Raw genomic sequence first — 21,661 nt, 5'->3', positions numbered from 1 at the left:
TTAGTCCCATCAGATACTTGTGCTGGCCCCAGGCTAAATGTGGGAAAAAAGGGAAGAAGATGGAATATGTGCCCTGGAAGGCAGTGTGGTTCAGTAGAGAGAGCATGGGGTCCAGTCCCAAGCTGCCACTTAACTGACCATGTGATCTTAAGCAAGTCAGTTACCCTCTCTCTATATGACTCAGGCTCTTCCTCTAATCACAGGACCAGTTAAGATTATAAATGTCAAGTGCCTGATGCATAGTAGGCTGCTCAAGAAACGTGAGCACTTTTGAACTCCACCATTCAAGAGCTTTGCAAGACCGGAAGAGCCAAGCATGCAGTGTGCTCACTGACCCTGTACAAACAGCTCTCAGAACACCTGTGATCCTTTAAGCACTTATTTGTGTACTTACTTGTTCCATTTCCCCACCCCCAGTTCAGACTGCGAGCTCCTTGTGGGCAGGATCCGTGTCTGATTCATCTGTACCCTCAGTGCCCAGCACAGAGCCTGGTTGGAGAAGGGGCTACTTAAGTTTTGTTACTGGGACAAACCTGAATTAATGAAGTCCAGATTTTGTCCCTCCCCATCTAGAGGGCCAGGTACTGTGGTTGGCTTTGCACAGTCCATTCTTTACTGAAAATCTCATAGGGTTCTGGAGCTTAGCAGTAGTGGGCCAAGTGCCAACCCAATTTAAGAAATTTGAGCCACTTCTGTGTCTCGTTGCCATAGTATGACAAGCTTCCTATCAACTAGCCAACTGCCCAGCTGCCTTACTGCCCTCTGTGGCAGCCTAGAGGCCTACCGTGGTGCCAGTAGGTGGCGCTCATGGCCCTTTCCCACACTTCACTGCCTAGACAGACTTTGCCTTCTTGTCAGCAAGGCAGCTGCTGACTGGGACATAGCTTAGAGCCCAGAGGTACCCAGATGAGAGTGAGGTACCCAGATGAGAGTGCCCTGGACCGCCCCCTCCCCTTTCTGGCCTTGTTGGTTTTTCTGTTTTATTGAGTCCCAGCCATGGCACACACTGCTCGAGGAAGTACAGATGTTTCCCATAGAAGATCCCAGGAATTCATTAAGGGAATCTGTGCTTCTGCCCATCCTTTGTGGCACAGCTCATGCCTCTGCCTCCAAGAAGTCATCCCTGTGGCTCTTGCTCTGCCCTACACTCACATGGTACCTTGCTTGTATTTTAGCTGTTTGCCAGGTGTGTAGCTATCCAGTGAACACCTTGAAAACAAGAACACTGCGTAATTCATCAAACTGCCCTCAGTATCCTGCTCAGAGTCCTATAGTAACCAGTTTCATGAAAAGTTTGTGGAATGAATAGTTGAATAATAGGCCGTGGTTCCTCAAAAAAATTGTTATCCAAATTGAAGGACAATCTACAAACTAGCCTGACTCTGCAGAAATGTCTATATCATGAATATATATCAAAGAAAAGTTGAGGAACTGTTCTAGATGAAAGGAAACTGAAGGCACATGCAATGCTTGATTCTAGTTTTTTTTTAAAATATATTTATTTATTTATTTATGGCCGCATTGGGTCTTCATTGCTGCACGCAGGCTTTCTCTAGTTGTGGTGAGTGGGGACTACTCTTCGTTGTGGTGCGCAGGCTGCTCATTGCGGTGGCTTCTCATTGTGGAGCACGGGCTTTAGACACGTGGGCTTCAGTAGTTGTGGAGCGTGGGCTTCAGTAGTGGTGGCTTGTGGGCTCTAGAGCACAGGCTCAGTAGTTGTGGCGCACAGGCTCAGTAGTTGTGGCGCACGGGCTTAGTTGCTCCACGGCATGTGGGATCTTCCCAGACCAGGGATCGAACCTGTGTCCCCTGCATTGGCAGGCAGGTTCTTAATCACTGCGCCACCAGGGAAGTCCCTGATTCGAGTTTTGATCCTGGATTATAGCTGGATCTGGGGCAGAGAGGGGATTGCTATAAAGCAATCCCCTATAAAATCCCCTATTTAAAAAAAATTGCTAAAAAAATTATTTGGATAATTGAAGAAATTTGAGTACGGGATATATATTAGATAAAAATATTTTATCAATGCTAAGTGTTCTGAATTCAATCATTATTGGTTAGTGGTTATGTAAGAGAGTGTCCTTATACTAGGAAATACGTGCTGAAGTATTTGGGAATAAAGGGGTATAATGTCTGAAACTAACTCTCACATGGTCTAGGAAAAAAGAAAGAAAAGGAGTGGAGTGGTAAGGCACATGAGGCAAAATGTAATGAGAATCCAAGTAAAGGATATACCTGAGTTTTGTGCGTTTGTGCTATTTTTTAACTGCTTGGTAAATTTGAAATCATTTCAAAATAAAAAGTTAAAAATAATAATAATCTATGCACTTTAATGTGTGCCAAGTTCCTCCTAGAAACTGTAAGAAAGGTGGGACAAAGAATGGTCCCACCTTTGGCTTTTATTCTGTTTAATCCAGCAGTATTCAGTAAAGTTCTGATACAGTTCCTCCACTGTATGCCTTTTTTTAAAATAATAAATTTATTTATTTATTTATTGCTGCGTTGGGTATTCGTTGCTGCGGTGCGGGCTTCCTCTAGTTGCAGCGAGCGGGGGCTACTCTTGGTTGTGGTGCGCAGGCTTCTCATTGCGGTGGCTTCTCTTGTTGTGGAGCACGGGCTCTAGGCATGCAGGCTTCAGTAGTTGTGGCACTCAGGCTCAGTAGTTGTGGCTCGCGGGCTCTAGAGTGCAGGCTTAGTAGTTGTGGCGCACAGGCTTAGTTGCTCCGCGGCATGTGGGATCTTCCCAGACCAGGGCTTGAACCCTTAGTCCCCAGCATTGACAGGCAGATTCTTAACCACTGTGCCACTAGGGAAGTCCCGTCTGCTGTATGCTTTTGAACACATAAAACAATGGTAATGATGATAGCTAACACTTGGAAGTGCTTATGCATACATTATTTCCTTTGGTCATCTCAGCACCCTTGTTAGGTAGGTCTAGCAGACTGATAAAGTAGGATGGCTGAGGTTCAGAGAGGTAAAGATGACCTGCCCAAAGTCACACAGCCTGGAAGAGACAGGTGCAGGCTTATATCTGCATCAGTCTGTTCCAAGGCTGGTGCTTTCTGAGCCTCCATATCTGTATGTATAAAAGGAAGGATTGGACAGATTGATCTCAGTGGATCCTTCTTTACATCTGGAAATTTTAAAACTTTATACAATAGGAGGTAACTGGTTATGAAGCATGCAGGCACATTACACAGCACACCTCATTTGTTGTTGGTGCTGCCTAAGTGCCAGTCCTCCTCCCTCACTGCCCACCCACTGCCCCTTGGAGTAGTCCAGATATGGCCGCGCTGGGATGGGCTACCTCACTGGGAATGAGAGCATCTGGAGAGATTCCTAGGGGCAGGGCCCTGAGCCAGCCCTTGAATGAGAGTGCTCAGTCCAAGCAGTGAAAGCAAAAGATGCCAGGGAGGCCTCATGTCTGTGGAGTTGGAGCACCTGGACCTGCCTGAAGTCAGCTGGCCGAGGCTGGGGTCTGAGAGCCCCATTTCCTCCCTTGCCCCACCCTTCCCAGCCCAGACCCACCGGGTAGATAAGGCACAGATGGAGGCAGTGTGTGGATTCTAGCCCCAGGCGCCTTGCCTCTGCTCAGACAGCAGGGCCTGGTGCTGTTATTACTGTAAACAGGACCTTCTGCGAGGCTCCAGCCAGGGCCCTGTTGCCCAGATAGCAATTATGATTGAGTCTGCATGGCTCACTGCTTCCAGGCCTCTGATGCAGGTGGGACAGGGCTCCCACCCTTCAGCCCCCTCCCCAGCTGCAGCTGAGGGCAGTTCATGTGAAGGGTCCGGAAATCAGTTGGAACAATGCACGATTGAAGTTCAGTGGCCGCTTTATATTGATTGGTCATAAAGAAGAAGGAAGAAAAACCAAGTGTTACCTCCCTCCCCTGAGTGGAAGAGCTGTTAGCCATAATAACTCAAAACTGTCCTGTATCCCTGTCTGGGACTCCCTCCCTCCTATAAACAGCAAGCCTGAGGAGTTGACTTTTCTTTGGAAGTCATGCTGGTGCCCGTGTCTGCCAGGAGTTCACTTCTGTTTTGATGCTGTACATATTTAGAATCCTAAGATTTTAGAACTGGCAGGGACTTGAGAAATCATTTAATTCAGTTCCCTTATTTTATTGCAGAGAAAAGTGAGACAGATTTATCCAGGTCACACAGCTAGTTACTGAGCGAGCCATGACTAGAACCCATGGCCTTCCAGCCCCAGGCCTGTGTCTAAGCGTCCTCAGCCCTGAGAATGAGGACATTTTCCTCACCCACATCTTCCGCATATACACAGGAGCCTAAGTTCTTGGAAGAAGACAGGCACATGAGTATAGGTGAGAGATTTGTATAGGGAAGTGCTACAGGCATTCATTTGTTCAACCCCTGAGCCCTCTGGCGTGGGCTGCTGTGCCAGCACCAGAAGTCAAGAAACAAGGCATGTCCTCATTTCTAGGGGGCCATGCTGACTACTGGGAAAGTAGGACAAGGAAACTGTATGACAGCTGTTGACACAGGCTAGCACAGGGCACCATGGCTGCACCAAGGCTGTCTTAGGGAAGGCTTCTGGGAGGAAGAAAGGGTAAGTTTTTCTTTCTCGTTTTTTTTTGTTTTGTTTTTTTTAATTGGAGTGTAGTGGATTTACAGTGTGTTAGTTTCTGCTGTACAGCAAAGTGAATCAGTTATACGTATACCTATATTCACTCTTTTTTAGATTCTATTCCCATATAGGTCATTACAGAGTATTGAGTAGAGTTCCCTGTGCTATCCAGTAGGTGCTTATTAGTTGTCTCTTTCATATGTAGTAGTGTGTCTCTGTCAAGCCCACTGTCCCAGTTTACCCCTCCCCCGCACTCCTCCCCACACTGCCTTTCCCCCTTGGTAACCGTAAGTTGTTTTATACATCTGTGACTCAGTTTCTGTTTTGTCAGTTGGTTCATTTGTACCTTTTTTTTAGATTCCACATATAAGCGATATCATATGATATTTGTCTTTCTCTGTCTGACTGACTTCACTCAGTATAAGCTCTAGGTCCAAAGTTCTTCTTTTCCTAAGAAATTTTTTTTTAAGAGTAATAGTATGCTTATTGTTACAAAAAAACAGCAACAGAACTTCAAACAATACAGAAGAGTTCATAGCAGGAAGTGAAAGTTTGAATCCCTTACCCCCACTTCCCCAAAAGAGGTAACCACTGCTGCCTGTTTGGTCCGTAGCCTTCAGGACTCTCCTGGGTCCCTGATAGATGGGAGCAGCTTTTCTTCCCTTGATTAGTTACTCTTATGTGGAAATCTTCAGCTCTTGGGCTGGAGAACCCTTATTCTACCACTGCCCTTGCCTGGGGATTTGAGACCATCCATTATCAATCCACAGAAAATTTGGAGCACTTATATTCCAAGTTCTGTGTACACCTTGGATATATCATCCTAGTTTGCTCTGTTGCTTCCTTAAAATGAGGTAGACACTCATTGGAAAATGATGATAGTAATGAAATACACTCTTCCATTTGTATAGCACTTTTATCGCATACCAAGTGCTTTTATATATTTTGTCTCGTTTCTTCATGGTGCCCCTGAATGACATATGGAGTAGGGCTGGTGGAGTCCTCTCCCTTTTTTTAACAGTTTTGGAACAGGCTCTGAGAGCAGGAGCTGTTATTCAGGTGAGGAGACCAAGCGAGATTGAGAGAGGTTGAGTCACTGGTTCGTCCATGACTACCCACCCAGTAAGTGCCAGAGCCTGCATTTGAACCAAGGTCTCTCTCGCTTATTTTCCTGCCCCTCTCTACTGCCTGAGAGTTGTACATGAGCTGGGATTCAACTCTGGACTGCTAGTGTGGTCTCCTCTCCATCATCGACCCTGGGTTTAGTGTCACCCACCACTGCCCTGCCAAGCAGGAGACCTAGTTCATTAGGGAAGGGGCTTCCACAAGTCTGGAGTGAGCCCAGAAAGGCCTGCAGTGCCCACCCTCACTTCTCAGCCCCTGGCCACAGGCAGCTCCGCCCTGAGTGGCAACCTGCATTAAGCCTTTCACTCATCATCTCAGGGATGATGGAATCCTAACCTTTTCGGAGACACCATGCTCTGTCACAAGCATTGCTCTTTTTAAAAGAGATTAATTCACTTGCCGCATTTTGTCCATTGGTGAAAATCACAGGGGAGAGCAAGGGTGGCTTTCTCAGGCCTCAGAGGCCCTTTCAGCTGCTCTCAGCAGGCATCCACCCGCCCAGCTGGCCCAGGACTTTGAAATGACTGCCCGCTGGGCATTCACTTGCAAAGCAACAAAATGAAATGGAGGAGACCTGGGTTTGTGAAATCCTAACTTTTGGGACTGCTCTGCACACAGAGGGGAAGTGGGGGAGAGGCCCACCCAGCTCTGAAAGAGGAGAAGTTGTTTGGAGTTGGGGTCACTGATGTTTTTGTTTGTTCTGGTCCTTCCTTGATTTACTAGGTGCCACCACTCCTTATGGAATTCTGCCATGTGGTGTCTCTTTTAATCCTTACAACTACCTTGCACAATAGGGATTAATAGCCCCCATGTCACAGCTAATAAGTGACAGAGCCAGAATTTGAACTCCAGCCTTTGGACTCCAGGGCCATTGCTTTCTCCTTTACACCTCAGCCCCAGGAGGCTGCAAAGGATGATAGCCAGTATGCTGGGCAGGGCTTAAAAGCTGGTGTCTCACTAAACACTAAGATTTGCCTCCTAGGAATGATCCCTTCAGGTTTGCAGAGCCCTTTCCTTCAGATTTCAGTGTCACCTCTTAAAACCCTAGTGGACCTATAAAGAGACTAAATCTCAGAGAGATAATATACCTTCTGTGGGGTGTCAGAGTAGGAGGTGGCAGAACTGGAACTAGAATGCAGGTCTCTTGCTTCTGCCCTGTGCTCCTTCTACACTGTTCATTGAAGGGATAGCAAGTTTGGAGAAGCCTTCTCTCCCAGCAGTTCCTCCTCTTAAAAGAAAACCCTGCAGTGTACAGAAAAGGAAACCTCAGCATGCTAATGTGCATATAATAAGTAGCTCAAAATTATTGGTAATCAGAGACATGCAAATTAAAACAACAATGTGAGATCCCTTTACACCTATTGAACTTGCAGTGATTAGGAAGTTGGCTACTGCCAAGTGTCCGTGGTACACAGGAACACCCCTGTCCTGCTGGTGGGAGGGTAGATGGAGCAGTTGTCCTGTAGGACCCTGGCACTATTTAGTTAAATCAAGTGATATAAACCCTGTAACCCAGGGATTGCACTCTGAGTACATGCCCTGGGAAAATACTCACACAGGTCCAAAAGGGTATATGTAAGAGGATGTTCTTTGAGCATTGCTTTTGGTGGCTGAGAGATGGAGGTTAGCTGGGTGGGTATCCCTGGGAGAGCAGAGAGGGAAAATCTGGTGGATGTGCCATAGAGCATTAAGTAGCAACTTAAAAGTGGAATTATTGTATGAATTAGCAGTATGAACATATCTTAAAATGCAATTATGGACTTCCTTGGTGGCACAGTGGTTAAGAATCCACCTGCCAATGCAGGGGACAGGGGTTCAATCCCTAGTCCGGGAAGATCCCACATGCCGCGGAGTAACTAAGCCTGTGCGCCACAACTACTGAGCCTGCGCTCTAGAGCCCACGAGCCACAACTGCTGAGCCCACACACCTAGAGCCCGTGCTCTGAAACAAGAGAAGCCACTGAATGAGAAGCCCGTGCACCACAACCGACAGTAGCCCTTGCTCGCTACAACTAGAGAAAGCCTGCGCGCAGCAGTGAAGACCCAACACAGCCATAAATAAATAAATAAATAAATAAATAATTTTAAAATGCAATTATTTGTGGAAAAAAGTAATAAATACACACACGCACATTTTATATATATATATATACATATATATATATATAAATAAAGAAAAAATAAAAGAAAACCCTGCTTGGCTTAGGTTCTGGAAAGCAAGAACTTCAGTCGTCTCCTCCTCAGTAGCCAGTATGCGGCCAGGCACAGAGTGAGTGTTTGCATGTTTGTTGAATAAATGAACAAAGGAGTGCGTGAAGCCAGCCTGGCTGAACTACCCAGGTCATCCCATGTGACCCTGTGTTAGAATCCCAGGGTACTTGCCAACCTGCCACTACCAACTTGAGGCCAGATCGCTTTGTTCCTTCAAAGAGATAGAAACAGGGTAGCGTGGCAGGCAAAAACCACTTTGTACTGAGTACTTGCTATGTGCCAGGGACTGGGCTGGGATCCCTGCAAATTAGAGATTACTGTCCCTATTTGATAGGTGAGAAAACTGAGACTCAGAATTGATTTGCTCAGCATTATCTAGCTGAACCAGAATTTGAATCCACGTCTGACTTGCTCCAGAGGCTTTTATTCATCTTTTTCTTTTTATTACACTACCCTCAGCCCTTAAGGGGCAGGAAGAGGAGGCATCTCAATCTTCTTTCTTCAGCACTGCCTCCAGAGGAGTGCTGCTTCTAGAATTCTCAGGGCCCAGGCAGGGGAACACAGGTCACTGACCCACTAAAGGCATAAAGGATTCTGGCTGCACTGCGTTTCTTCTGTTCATGCGCACTTTCTCATTTCCCTGCCCTAGCTCATCTCCCTTGGTCTGTGTTACAGCAACCTCCAAATTGGTCTCCTTGTCCCCATTTTCTATTCTGTCTCCTTTCAAATTCAGCCTGCTTAAGCTATTAGGTTAATTCTATAAGTTCTTTTGCCCCAAACCTTCAGTGACAACCCCACTTGCCTATGGTGAGAGTCCAAGGAATGGCAAATAGGTTTCTTCTTATTGATGGTAGCTGATTGAAACCAGTGTTGAGAAGGATTCTGAGGCTCTTTCAAAGGCTCCATAGGAAAGAACTGCTGAGAGAGAGTCATGATTTCTGACTGAGATACAGGAGGGCAGGACCATAGCACACACATGCCAGGCATTTGTCAACCCTTTAGATTGGGTTTTTAACCTAGGGTCCACTATTGATTTCATGGGGACCTACGAACCCCTGGGCATTGTATGTAAAGAAAGATTTTTTTTTTTTTTTTTTTTTTGAGTGTGTGTGTGCCTGTGCACTTTTCTGGAAAGAATCATCAGCTTTGATGATTTATCCTCAGAGGAGTCCATGGCTTAAAAAAGGTTTATACCTACTGCCTTGGCCTCCTAGCTTGGCTTTTGAGGCCCTGTGGTAGGCCCTGCCTACCTTGGCAGCTGCCTGTTTCTGTGCTGCTAACTGTCACACAGATGGATCTACCTGATGGTCTCTGAGTATACTTTCTCATCCCTTCCCTGCTTCTGAATAGTATCTTGTGTCTTTTGTCTTGACTGGCATGCACTTCCTCCCTCTTCTGTAAATTGTTCCTATTCTTCAAGGCATAGTGCAAGTCTTTTCCCGCAGACACCTCTCATCAGCCCTTCCTGATTTTCTGGTCTTACAGACTGAGGGCCAGAGAAGTGAAGCCATCCAACCAGAATCACAGTTAAAATCAGACTCCAGTCTCTCAGTTCTCAGAAACTTGCGCTCTCCACAGCACCACTTGGCCTGCTAAACAAGGGAAGGTTTTGTGCAAAGAGAGATTTCTGTCTCAGAAAATTATCCCCAGGGTTCTTAGCCTCTTTAACACCTTTGGCTATGGACAGTTGTTTCTGCATAAAGGATGCTTAACAGTGTATGTGGTAAGAGGAAGAGGCCCGGGACTTTGACCAGAAGAAACCTTTCAAACTAGAGGTGAGAGAAGAGGGTTTCCCAACCTCCTCTCTCAACACTCCCCTCGCACTTCGTGCCTGAGTCGTGCCAGACCTCTTTCAGGGCCTCATATACCCCGTGCTGCCTTCTACTCTGATGAGAGGCTTTACCTCTGCCTGGAACACTCCTTCCCTCCCTTGCCCCCTTTTGTCTTGCTAACTCTCTATCATCACTTCCTCTGAGAGGCCTTCTGGGTCATTAAGGCTAGGTTAGGTTCCCTGGTTGTACATTTGCAACTTGAGGCCCCCTTCCTAGCACTCGTCTGATGTGTAGCGATGTGCTTGCTGGTCTGTCTTCCCCTCAGGCTTTGACAGTGCCTGTCTCATTCCCTGCATCAGCACAGGCTGAGTGAACGAATGAGTACATGATGTGTCTCTTCATCCTCCCAAGCCTTTATCACCTGCTTACCTCAGCAGCACAGAGGTTAGACTTGGCTTGGTCCAGAGGGGCATTTACTACAGATTATGGCATAAGAATGGTGCTAGGACTCAACCCCAAGCCTCTTGACTCTCTGCCAGTGCCCTTTCGTCTAGAACGCACTGAAGAGTAGACAGCTTCCCAGTTCCCCCTAATGCCCATTCCTCATAAGCAGCTCCTGCCTTGTTGGTGAAACACTTGACTTTTGGTCTCCCTGTTTCCTGGCCTCCTACAGCACTTATGGTGGGAAACCACACACGACAGCCTTTGTTTTCCTGCTATCCTGAGTCCTCCCTCCACAACTAAATTCCTTAGGGCAAACCCCATGTCTTCTCCACACTCCCATCCCAGAATTCAGCACAGGGCCAAGCATATGTCATGCTGATTTGCTGGAGTCCATTTAGTCTTTTCTCTTCCATGTTACATGGAGTCAGGTTCAGTGTAGAGGAAGGTTGGTGAGGTGAGAAGGATTCAGGCTGCAGAGCCATTATTGACTTGGGTTCCAGTCACTGTACTGCCCCTTAACTAGCTTTGTGACCTTCAGCGAGTCATTTCCCCTCGCTGAACTTATTACCTCATCCATGAAAAGAGGAGATTAATACCAGCTCCTTAAGCTTGTGTGAAGAGTGAATGAGAGCATGTATGTAAAGTTCTGGGGCAGTTCCTGCTTGTAGGAGGTGCTCAGTAAGAGTTGGTTCTCTTCGTTCTCCTCTCTATCCACCCCCACATTATAGGGCCCCCTGCTACTGGGACCCAGAATTCAGGCTTTTAGTGGTATACTTAAAAACTTTTGTTAACAGCTACTGAGCTCCTACTGTGTACTAGGCACTGGCATATAGAGTCAAATAGGCTCATATGGACTTTTCTAGAAACCTAATCTAGCATTTCTAACATTCTTTCCATCTTCCCTTGCATTCAGAGTTCCAATTTCCAGACAGCGACCATACAAATAAACTTGAGAAGTGGGATTCTTCCGTAAACCGGGAGCTACATAGATGAGAAGTGTCATTGGGCATTTGGTGCTAAGCATGGGGGAATTCTAAGGAAGGAGGAGAGATCTGTGGACTGGATGAGTCAGGAAAGCCTACTTGGGAGAGAGTCCTCAAGCCAGGGTTGTATCCCATTATATGAAAGTAGGTTTAGAATAGGCAGAGAGGCAGGGAGAGAGCATTCTGGACAGGGGGGAAGGCACATTCTTTCCTCAGTAGGCTGGGAGGATGACAGCAGAGGCAAACTCATTTAAGGGAAGAGGGAGAGAGGTAGGAGAAGGCTGGGGTCAAGGGAGAGTGACCAGAGGAGCTGGGATGGGTATTTAGTTCTCAAAGCCCTATAACTATTTCCAAATTCATCTAGCCTCCCTGTTTATTGATTTTTCATTTCTTCCACTCTTATGTCCATGATAAGCCATATACTGAAAATATTTCTGTCTCTTTCTAGGCTGTTGTCGGAAGGTGCTGATGTCAATGCAAGGCACAAACTTGGCTGGACAGCACTCATGGTGGCAGCCATCAACCGAAACGACAGGTGAGAGATCTCCTTCCACATGGGGCTCCCTTTGCCAGAGCTCTGCAGACCACGATCCTGAACCCTCTCCCACCCTTGCCTGTCCCCCTGCTGTCTTCTTGAAAGGCAGGGAAATGGACTCAGCCTAAGGAACTGGTCTACACCTGGTGCAATGGAAAGTATAGGAGATGTGGAGAGGGAAGATGTAGCTCTGGATCGCAGCTCCATCCTTCATTGACTTTGTGACCTTAGGCGAGTCATTTGCTTTATTGAAGCAACAAAATGTTTGAAAGCCTGTTGTAAGTGGTTAAGTGTACCTGTGTAAGTTATCATTATGATTACGTTATCATTATCCATGTTGAACAGTCTGCAGTCACTGTCCCCAGCAAGGGCTCCATTGGGCTGTTCCTTTGGAAGTTCTTGTATAAACTAGGGCAGGTGGGGGTGTTCCTTCCCTCTCATTGGAGGCCCTGCTGTTTTCCTATATCTTCCCCATTCCCCCAGCATGCAGCTGTTGTGTAAAGATTGAAACAGTCTACTTTGTATATAGTTATCTCTACTTCTTACAACCACCCACAAGATATATATTATTATTTTTCATTTTGCAGCTGAGAAAACTGAAGCCCAAAGAGGTAAAGTGATTTGTCTAAGGTCACACAGATAGAATTTAGAACCTGGTCTGACTGCCTGCAGAGTTTGTGTGTTTTACTGTACCTCACTGCTGCCTCCCACTGCCAGATCCAGGGCTTGGGCTGGATGCTGCCATTACGTCGCAGTCTCTAGCTGTGATTATGCAAAAGAATTGATTGAAAAAGAGCAAAAAGAGATGCTTTCAAAGAAGGCAGACTGGGTGCTTTAGTAACAGCCACTGACATTGATGGTGGGAGGTAGAAGTTTTCATTTTCCCTTCAAGCAGATCTTTAAGGATTTTATCTGCCAGTACTGGCCACCTTTGGAAGGGTCATAAATGTGGTGGTAATCAACCAAACAGATATTTTATAATGTCGGGGAGGCACTGCCTCAGACTGGCTGAGAGACTTAGCTGTACTGAGAGTTCTCTCTTCTCTGCTGCTCTGTTGTGAACTTGATCTCAGCACTCTTTCTCCTTATTTGCCCCTTTAGCTTTAAGCACATAGTCTTTAAAAGAAAAATTAATGTAAATAGGTTCCACAGTTGAGAGCCTGGAATCCAGTCCTGGCTCTGACCCTTAGCTGAATTTCAAAATTGTATGAACACCTTGTTTCTTCACCTGACATCAACTATTTCTACAAACATTTGGTAGATATCTACTCTGAACCAGGCTTTATGTTAATCACTGGGGAATCAGAGGCCTTGGGAGCTCGTGGTCTAATGTGGAAAAGACAGGCAGGTAGAGAAACAGAGTATAGTGTAATCAGTGGTATCAGAGCAGTGTGGATAGGATAGTATCAAAGCAGAGGGGGTGAGGGGACTGAATCTCACCACAGAGCAGATAGATTCTTACTATATTCTTGTGAGAATCAAATGAGATAATGTATATGCTACAGGTTACAAATGGTGAGATGTTATTCTCTGCTGCTCACATTAGACCTCTACACACAAACACACATGTGCTTATTCTACCACTTATAACCCCCCTCCCCTGCCTCCACCCCCACCCACCAGTCTTTCCCAGCTTGCAGGTATCTCCATCTGCAAGAGGTAACCCGTGGTGGAGAAAAGGGAGGGGGTATGTGCCCTTCTATGTTTGATTTTATCAGCATTGAGACAGAATAGGAATTAACACTATACTTAAGAGTACTGCCAATCAGTGAGCACATAGCTAGTAGATGTGCTTTGAGGACACTTCTCTCTGAATCTAATGAGTTGTTGGTTTAACTGATTGCTCTGTCTTTATCCAGGGCCATTAGCAAATCAGTGATGCTCATTGAGCAAAGTGAGAGTGTTGGCTTGTATGTACTTGGTTCCTAGAACTAATTATTGGTGTTTTAAGCTTCTATTTTGTGCCCTCCTCTTCCTTCCGGTACCCAGTGAGGACAGATTTTTATAGAAAATAGCATACTCTCAGGTTGGCTTTATTTATTCATATCACAAAAATTGTTTGGCACCTACTGTTTGCCAGGCACTGTTCTTGACAGACAAATATCCCTATCCTCAAAGAGCTTATTTCTGTACAAGTGGTGGTCCCTGGGTAGAGAGAGGCAGGGACAGACAATAAACAATAAATACAATGCATAAGTAAACTATATATTAGAAGATAAGAAGTGCTAATGGAAAAAAAGGAAAAGTAGAATCTGGTAAAAGGGAAAGCCAGGGTGGGTAGGCCTCATTGGTAAGGTGCTATGGGAGTGGTCTTGAAGGATTATCGTGTCCATCCCAGCACAATCTGCCAGTAAGTTTTTCTGTATTAGAAGTGTGCTGATTCTCATCTCATCAGTCACCAAACGCTTCTGGAATCATACTGGCCAAGCCTGAAATGCCACCACCTTTGAAATGGGTTGGGTCAAGGGCGAGTAGAGGGACAGCACCCCGTGATTCAAGGCTGAAAGTAGAGAACCTTCACCTCCTTTAGAATGTTGGCAGCCCACAAGCTCAAAGGAGATATCCTGAGAGAAGCCCAGTCATTTCACCCTCAACTGCCTTTAGTGCCTGGCTGCTTAATGTGTTAAGTCCTTGGGGGTATAAACACAGTAGTCTCTATACTTAAGGAGATTATCTTCTTGTGAACCTTTATTTATATATGTATTTATTATTTTATTTAATTTTGAATAGTAAAGAGAGTGCTATTTTGTTTAATTTTGAACAGAAAATACAGTGTTATAGAACAAAATGTTAAAAATATGCATGGGAACTTATTTATAATTTATTCCCTCCTTTTATTTACAAAAAGGGTTTAAGGTGACTTAAATCAAAATACAAATATAAATGTACACAGGAGAGTTAAAACTGGATCAAGATCAGAAATCATATTGGTAAAAGGAAAGATAATTCTATCAGGATTGAACTAGAGATTTTCTTTTCCAAAAATAGGTTTATTGTTTTTGTAAAGAAAATATAGAGAAGAAAGTAGCCGTCAACTGAATCCCCTCTACCTAGAGACTGATCACTATATCTATATCTATATCTATGTGTCTAATTTTACATAAATGGGACCAGGCTGTACTCACTGTAAATCAGGTAATTAGTGGAATGGAGTATGAATTTAATTTGAAGTTTCCTGACAAGCAGGGCAAAAAAGGGATACAGAGAGTTTTGGTTCTTCAGGAGAGAGGAACTTTGTGCTGACATACCTTTATGTTATCATGTTATGCATCCAGCAGACTTTTTTAAAAACTAGACTGTGTCAGGTGCTGATATGCTAGGCTAAAGGGGATTCAGATACTAAGTAAGCATCACAGCCTTTGCCTTAAGAAGCTTACTTGGACTGCTGACATCAAGGACTTGAGCATTGTGATGGCCATTGTCTTCAGTAGCCCTCCTGCCAAAGATTTACCAACATTCTGCTAGGACAATCCTTTTGCCAGCCTAGTAACAGCTTGGGTGTAGTGTTGACTTGAGGAGTAGTTGGCGGGGGCTGGCCCCTTCTCCACAGTGAGCCCTCCATAAGCCTCATGCCACAGGCACTTGTTTAGCCTGAGTCTGGGTGCCTCATTCCGTGTTGCACTCTGACCCAGCCCAGCTAAACGCTAAGCCACAGGGTCCCAGGATGACCACGGTGACTTAGCACAGCCTCTACTGGCTTGTGCAAATATACCCAGCCTTCAGCTAAATTCAATTAGTTTTTCTTTAAGAAGGGAAAGAAATCCAATTTTACTAAACATGGACAGACGGTGGAAGGCACTTTGATGTTACAACCTCTCAGTGATGCTTTACTTAGTCACAAGTTCATAAGCAAGAAGGCTTAATTACTTGGGAAAACACGGGATTAAAACTGGACACAATGGCTGAGTATCCGCTCTTGGGCAACTTGATTCGAACCCATGCACCCAGTTCGTGTGTGGTGCAAACTTTGATGTGTGCTGTGACAAGCTGAAAGTCATGACCCCCTCAGGGATGCTCCTTCAGATGGCATTTGCAGGATGTGTAGGCGGAGAGGCAGGGCCTGCCGGGCCTGTTTGCTCTACTTTGATGTCCAGGCAGCCACAGGCCGCACTGTTTGCTCTTTCACTGAGGGGTGGATTGGGAGCCTCCTACCTTTCCCAGTGGACAATGGCCAGCAATGGAGTGTGACGACTGTTGACCATTCCAAGAGCCTGGCGGACCAGAACAGGGCTTTGGGAGGTGCAGAGCCTGGGGGGCAAAAGCTATTTATAGGACAGCCATTTCTCCAGATGTAGCTTTCTTTAAAGCCTAATGGTGGTTGGGCGCTCATCATAGAGGTAAAAATAGTCTCATGAGTTTTAACAGGTACTGAGTACTGCTTGACCTTTTGTCCAATGACACTAAGGTATTTGTAAATTGAAAATTTAAGTCTGTCCTGTTTTCTTCATCAGCATGTATATGCAGGGGATAGTGGTTTGGAAGAAAAATGGTATTCTAATTCCTCAAAAAAGAAGCTGTCAAAACACGTCTGATAAAAGAATAGTATCCAGAAGATATAAAGAACTCTTACAAATCAGTAATTAAAAGGTAGCCCAATTTTTTTTTAAATAAATTTATTTATTTATTTTTGGCTGCACTGGGTCTTCGTTGCTGCGCGCAGGTTTCTCTAGTTGCGGCGAGTGGGGGCTACTCTTTGTTGTGGTGCGCGGGCTTCTCATTGTGGTGGCTTCTCTTGTTGTGGAGCATGGGCTCTAGGTGTGTAGGCTTCAGTAGTTGTGGCATGCGGGCTCAGTAGTTGTGGCTCACAGGCTCTAGAGCGCAGGCTCAGTAGTTGTGGTGCACGGGCTTAGTTGCTCCACGGCACGTGGGATATTCCCAGACCAGGGATCGAATCCATGTCCCTTACATTGGCAGGTGGATTCTTAACCACTGCGCCACCAGGGAAGTCCCAATAGCCCAATTTTTAAAAAATAGGCAAAAGATTTGAGCAGACACTTCACCAAAGAAGAGATTGATGGCAAATAAGCACATGAAAGATACTCAGCATTTAGGGGAATGCAAGTTAAAATCACAATGAGATACCACTACACACCTATACCAATGGCCAACATTTTTAAAACTGACAATACCAAGTGCTGATAAGGATGCAGAACAGTTGTCATCCCTGCTGATAGGAATTCATAATGGTATAGCCACTTTGGAATATACTTCAGCAGTTTCTTATAAAGGTAAAACATACATTTATCATTGCTGCTACAGCCCAGCAATACCAACTCCTAGATATTTGTCCATGAGAAATAAAAACATACATCTACAACAAGACCTGTATGCAAATATTTATAGTAGCTTTATTCATAATCACCAAAAACTTGAAATCACCCAAATGTCCATCATCTGGTGAATGGACAAATTATGGTACATCCATACAGTGGACTACTCAGCAGTAAAAAAAGAACAAACTTCTTGTACAGGTAACAACATGGTCAAATCTTTAAAGTCTTATGCTAAGTTAAAGCCAGACATGAAAAGCTACCTGCTGTATAATTCCATTTATATGACAGTCTGGAAAAGGCAGTACTATAGGGACGGAAATCAGGTTAGTGGCTGCTAGGGTTTAGGAGTGGGAGGAAGGGCCCAATGGAACTTTTGGGGTGATGGAAATACTCTAAGTGTTGATTATAGTGGTGGTCATAGAACTCATCAAACTGTACAATTTAAAAGGATGAATTTTACTATGCATAAATGATACTTCAATAAACAGACTTTTAAAAAGTTTTCAAAAAACCATCATATCTCTCTACATTTTCACTGTTAATTGTGACCTTTGGTGTACTGAGAATTCCTGTTAGTAGAGTTAAAATGAATTCATACTGTTTATAGTCACCTGGAATGTTTTGCATTCTTATAGTTGATGGTATCTTACATTGGAGTACTATATATTCTGATTGTTAGTAGAGAATAAAGATTTGTGGATTCACACGGTTCGTGATGTCATGAAGTACAGTTACTAATGAATAGTGATAAATTCACCTTATGAATGGTATACAGTGGGCTCACAAAGTGTCATATGGTTCTTTATGGCGAGGAGAAAGTGCAGGGTTCAGGACTGGGAGCTTGCCTCTCATCCCACATCATTCTTGGTTTCCTTGTCCCTGGACTGCCACGCAGGGAGGACCACCTAAATAGCATGGCCATTGTGGAGCTTCAGGAACCAAAGATCCTGAAACAGTGGGGTCGTGGGGGGAGGTTCAGATTTGAGTCCACTTGGGCTTGCTGGTTGCCTTGAAAGCCCCTGCCTCAGAGAAGTGAGACTGCCAGGCAGAGAAGGAAGCTCCAGCAGAACTGTTTGAAATTCCCCACAAGAGTCTCCCTCCCTCCTTCTGCTTTTTCTCCTGGGGTGCGGGGTGCATTTCATCAGCATCGGAAGGACTGCTTCCCGGCACTGCCTTCCCTGCTTGGCTGGAGTCCCTGAGGAGCTGAGCTAATGAGTGGATAACACGCATTTGCCAAGGCCTTCCTGGATGTGGTACCTGGGCTTTGTTAATTTTAAAATGCCGCCATCCTTGGCTGAAGACCATTTAATTCCCTCTCATAGCAGTCATTTATTTTTAGCATTTGCTTATTTTCCCTCCACCTTACTAAGGGGAGGGGGGGCATTAAATCCTATCTTTAAGAACCCAGCAGCCCAAGCCAGATCGCTGACCTGCAGGAGAGGTTTTACAGGTCTCTCTGTGTGGCCGACAGCTCCACAAGTGTTCTTAGAGCAAAGAGCTGATGCTTCTCTTGCAGCTGGACTGGGGCAGCCTCCATGGGAGGCTCTTCTTCCTTGCTGGCTGGCCAGAGGCAGAGCAGGTAGAGAACCCCAGTACCTGTGCTTTAATGTAGGTACCAGGGGACCTGACAACATGGAGGTCTATCCTGCTTTGGAGGCCTACAGTCTCTTCCCAAGGTCCCCAGCCTGTTCTCAGCCTGGCTGCTTGCTGCAGAGTGGTGCTTCCTTTGGCCGGAGGAGGCTGGCTTTGTGCTATCTGATCTCCTGACTATAGTGGTGATGATGGCTGTGGTTGACTGAGTGTCTTCTGTGTGCCAGGCCCATGTCGAATACTTCCCATGTTGGCTCTAATCCTCACTGCAATCCTAAAATGGGGGGATTATTATCCCTATTTTACAGATAGGGAAAATGAAGCTCAGAGTTGCCTAAGGTTGTCCAGTAAGTGAAAGGGGGAGCCAGGATTTGAAGTCAGGTCCCTCTGAACCCCAAAGCCTTATTCTCTCCACTGGATTATACTACCTGGGTAGGGAAGATGCAGGGAGCAAAGCCATGCAGTGAATCAAGGGGTGCCAAGACCAGGAGTCAAGTCAATTCAGGCAGGGTTTCTTGATGACCCACTATGTGCTGGATGATTTTTTGAGAAATCTAAAAACTGACAAACTACTCTCCTTGTCTTCAAAAAAGCTTTCAGAAAAGGGATAAAACAAGCCTCCTTTTAACGGCAGATTGAGGCAGAATGTGGTCAGTACCCAGAGAAGACCAGCCTAGAGTGCTGGGGTAGGGGTTAATCATGAAAGGAGGCCCTTTCACATGAGGTGGGCCTTGAAAGACGGACAGGATTTTGGTTGGTAGAGGTGGAGAGCAGAAAGACAGCATTTCTGGAATAAGCACCATTGTGAGCATAGGCTCATAAAAGTAAGAAAGTAGGGATGTACCAGAGTTAGTAGGGGGCACTGGCAGGGTCTGGAGACCAGTGAGGGTAAAGGAAAGCCTTATCCAGCATGGACCATGGTCCTCTCAGGCTGTAACTGTCTAGCATGTGGTAGAGCTGTGAGCTCTAGAGCTGGACGACCTGGATTCACATCCAAGCTGTCTCTTCCTCTTACTAGTCATCTACCTTGGCAAGTTCTTTCACTTATCTGTGACTGTTTCCTCAGCCATAAAATGGAGATAATAAGCTGAGCTACTTTAAATGTGTAAATATATGTATAGTGTTTAGAATAATGCCTGCCACATAGTAAGCACTTGATAAGAGTTTGCTACTTTAGTTAATAGTAGTATAGTAGTAGTGGTAGTGTCTTAATTATTATTATGACTAACACTGCTGCTGCTGATTGGTAACCTCAGGAAGTTAGTGAATTTCCTGCAGGTAAGCCTATCTTTGATGGAGGTGGGGGTATTACTTGCCTCTCACCAGTATCTGATGGGTGATGCAGAAGCAGTAGGGCTTTGGAGATTCTTTTTCCACTCCTTTTCATCTAAGAAGCTGGGCCTAGAACATGGGACCCCAAAGCAGGGCACTTTGATGTGGAGCTTGCTCTCATCCCAGGTGGCCGCAGCTGCCTAGTGAAGAGCAGTTCCCAGTATTTCCCAGCAAGAAAGGGCGGGTGAGCGTGCTGGCCAGGTGCCCGGAATGCCAGCACCATGCCCCCAGAAAAGTGTGCCGAGCTTGATGTCTCTCCCACCGCTGCTGTGGTTGATTATCTCTGAGTAACAGAGAGTCATTTCTAATCCCATTTAGAATCATTGCTCAAGATAATCCTGTTTCGTAGTAATGATATTCCAAGCCCAGCATGCACCCGTTTCTAGTTTGGCAGACACATGCCTTGACCTCAGGCCACCCAGACACTGCTCCCTGGAAAGTGATGTCAGCTCATTTGCCTAAACTGACAGTCTCAGGGTACCCACCCCCTTCTCCAGCGCTATATCCCATCCTGGGGTTCTGTGTTCAGTGCTGTCTTCATGGAGAAGATCAGTTCGGATGAAAAGAGCATCCAGTACTCATCCAGTTCAGCAGCCTGGGGAAGGGTGTTCCATTTCTAGGGACTGTGGTATGGTCCACTCCTGCACCTCCTCTTTAAGGACATCAGACCCACTCTGTGCTTATTTAAATAGGGGTGCCACAGGGATATCGGCTCGGTGCTTTGTGACCGCCTGGAGGGGTGGGATAGGGAGGGTGGGAGGGAGGGAGACGCAAGAGGGAAGAGATATGGGAACATATGTATATGTATAACTGATTCACTTTGTTATAAAGCAGAAACTAACACACCATTGTAAAGCAATTATACCCCAATAAAGATGTTTAAAATAAATAAATAAATAGGGGTGCCAGCTTGGTGGGTCAGGAATATACAGTAAATATGGTAGGTGTGTCTGGGTTGCAGCAAGGTATTTGGCTGTCTCTTATAATATCCACATTAATAAAATATGATGTGGCAAATAGTTTGGTCAAACTAATGAATGGTGAATGATCTGGTTCATTGTTTATATGTGAATGGATATCAGACTGGAAAGCAGACTGTACTGGTGAGCCACAGGGGTCTGTCCTATTCACCAGTCATATCACTGATTCTAGTGAGACCATTGATAAATGCCAACCAAATGGGCAGATTAAATGAAGCTTAGAGGTAGTTGATATGTTAGGTGAAAGAGTCAGGGATGTGAAAAAAGAACTCCGTGGCTAGAGCAATGGTTAAATCTGTGGTGATAAAAATTAATAGGGACAAGTGTTTCAGTCTACAGTTAAAACCAAAAACCAACTGTAAAATCCTAGGAGACCCACTTTAGCAATACTATCAAGTAAAGCCCAGGAGCTGACTGAAAACTCAATGTGTGCATCAACAGTGCAGTGTTAAGGCCTTAGAAGTGAATCGATTCAACGAATATTTACTGGCCCGTACTGCGGCCTATGTGCAAGGGAACAGATGGCCAGGCACAGTCCTTACTTTGGGGAGCACAGTCTAGTTGTGTGTGGCAGAGTGGTGAGGAACAAGAGCTCTGGAAAGAGGGCCTGAGTTTAAAACCTAGCTCTACCTCTGAACAGCTGTTTCCTCATCTGCAAAGTAGGAACAACGTTAGCATCTGCCTCAGCATAGGGTGGTTGCGAAGATTAACATGCATGTAAGACTGCTTACTGCAATGCCTAGTGCATAGTACGTCTAGGAGATGTACCAGCCTCAACATGCTCTTATGGATCATTTGCCTGGAGAGAGCCTAGTCTAGCCTATAC

The 21,661-nt window shown here is 45.4% G+C and overlaps 1 protein-coding gene across 2 annotated transcripts in view; it reads left to right on the top strand.

The window, feature by feature from the left end:
• Positions 1–21,661, top strand: part of CLPB (ClpB family mitochondrial disaggregase) — a 163,197-nt gene that overhangs the window by 24,043 nt on the left and 117,493 nt on the right. For both annotated transcript variants that reach the window (XM_060303638.1, XM_030831115.2), the window contains exon 3: positions 11,574–11,660. In XM_060303638.1, the coding sequence (XP_060159621.1) occupies positions 11,574–11,660 (87 nt within the window). The remainder of the gene's footprint in view (positions 1–11,573; positions 11,661–21,661) is intronic.

The sequence above is a fragment of the Globicephala melas genome, chromosome 8 (genome assembly GCF_963455315.2).
Source record: "Globicephala melas chromosome 8, mGloMel1.2, whole genome shotgun sequence".
In the NCBI taxonomy this organism is placed as follows: domain Eukaryota; kingdom Metazoa; phylum Chordata; class Mammalia; order Artiodactyla; family Delphinidae; genus Globicephala; species Globicephala melas.
The sequence above is the reverse complement of the archived record's forward strand: the minus strand, read 5'-3'. Positions and strand labels throughout refer to the sequence as shown.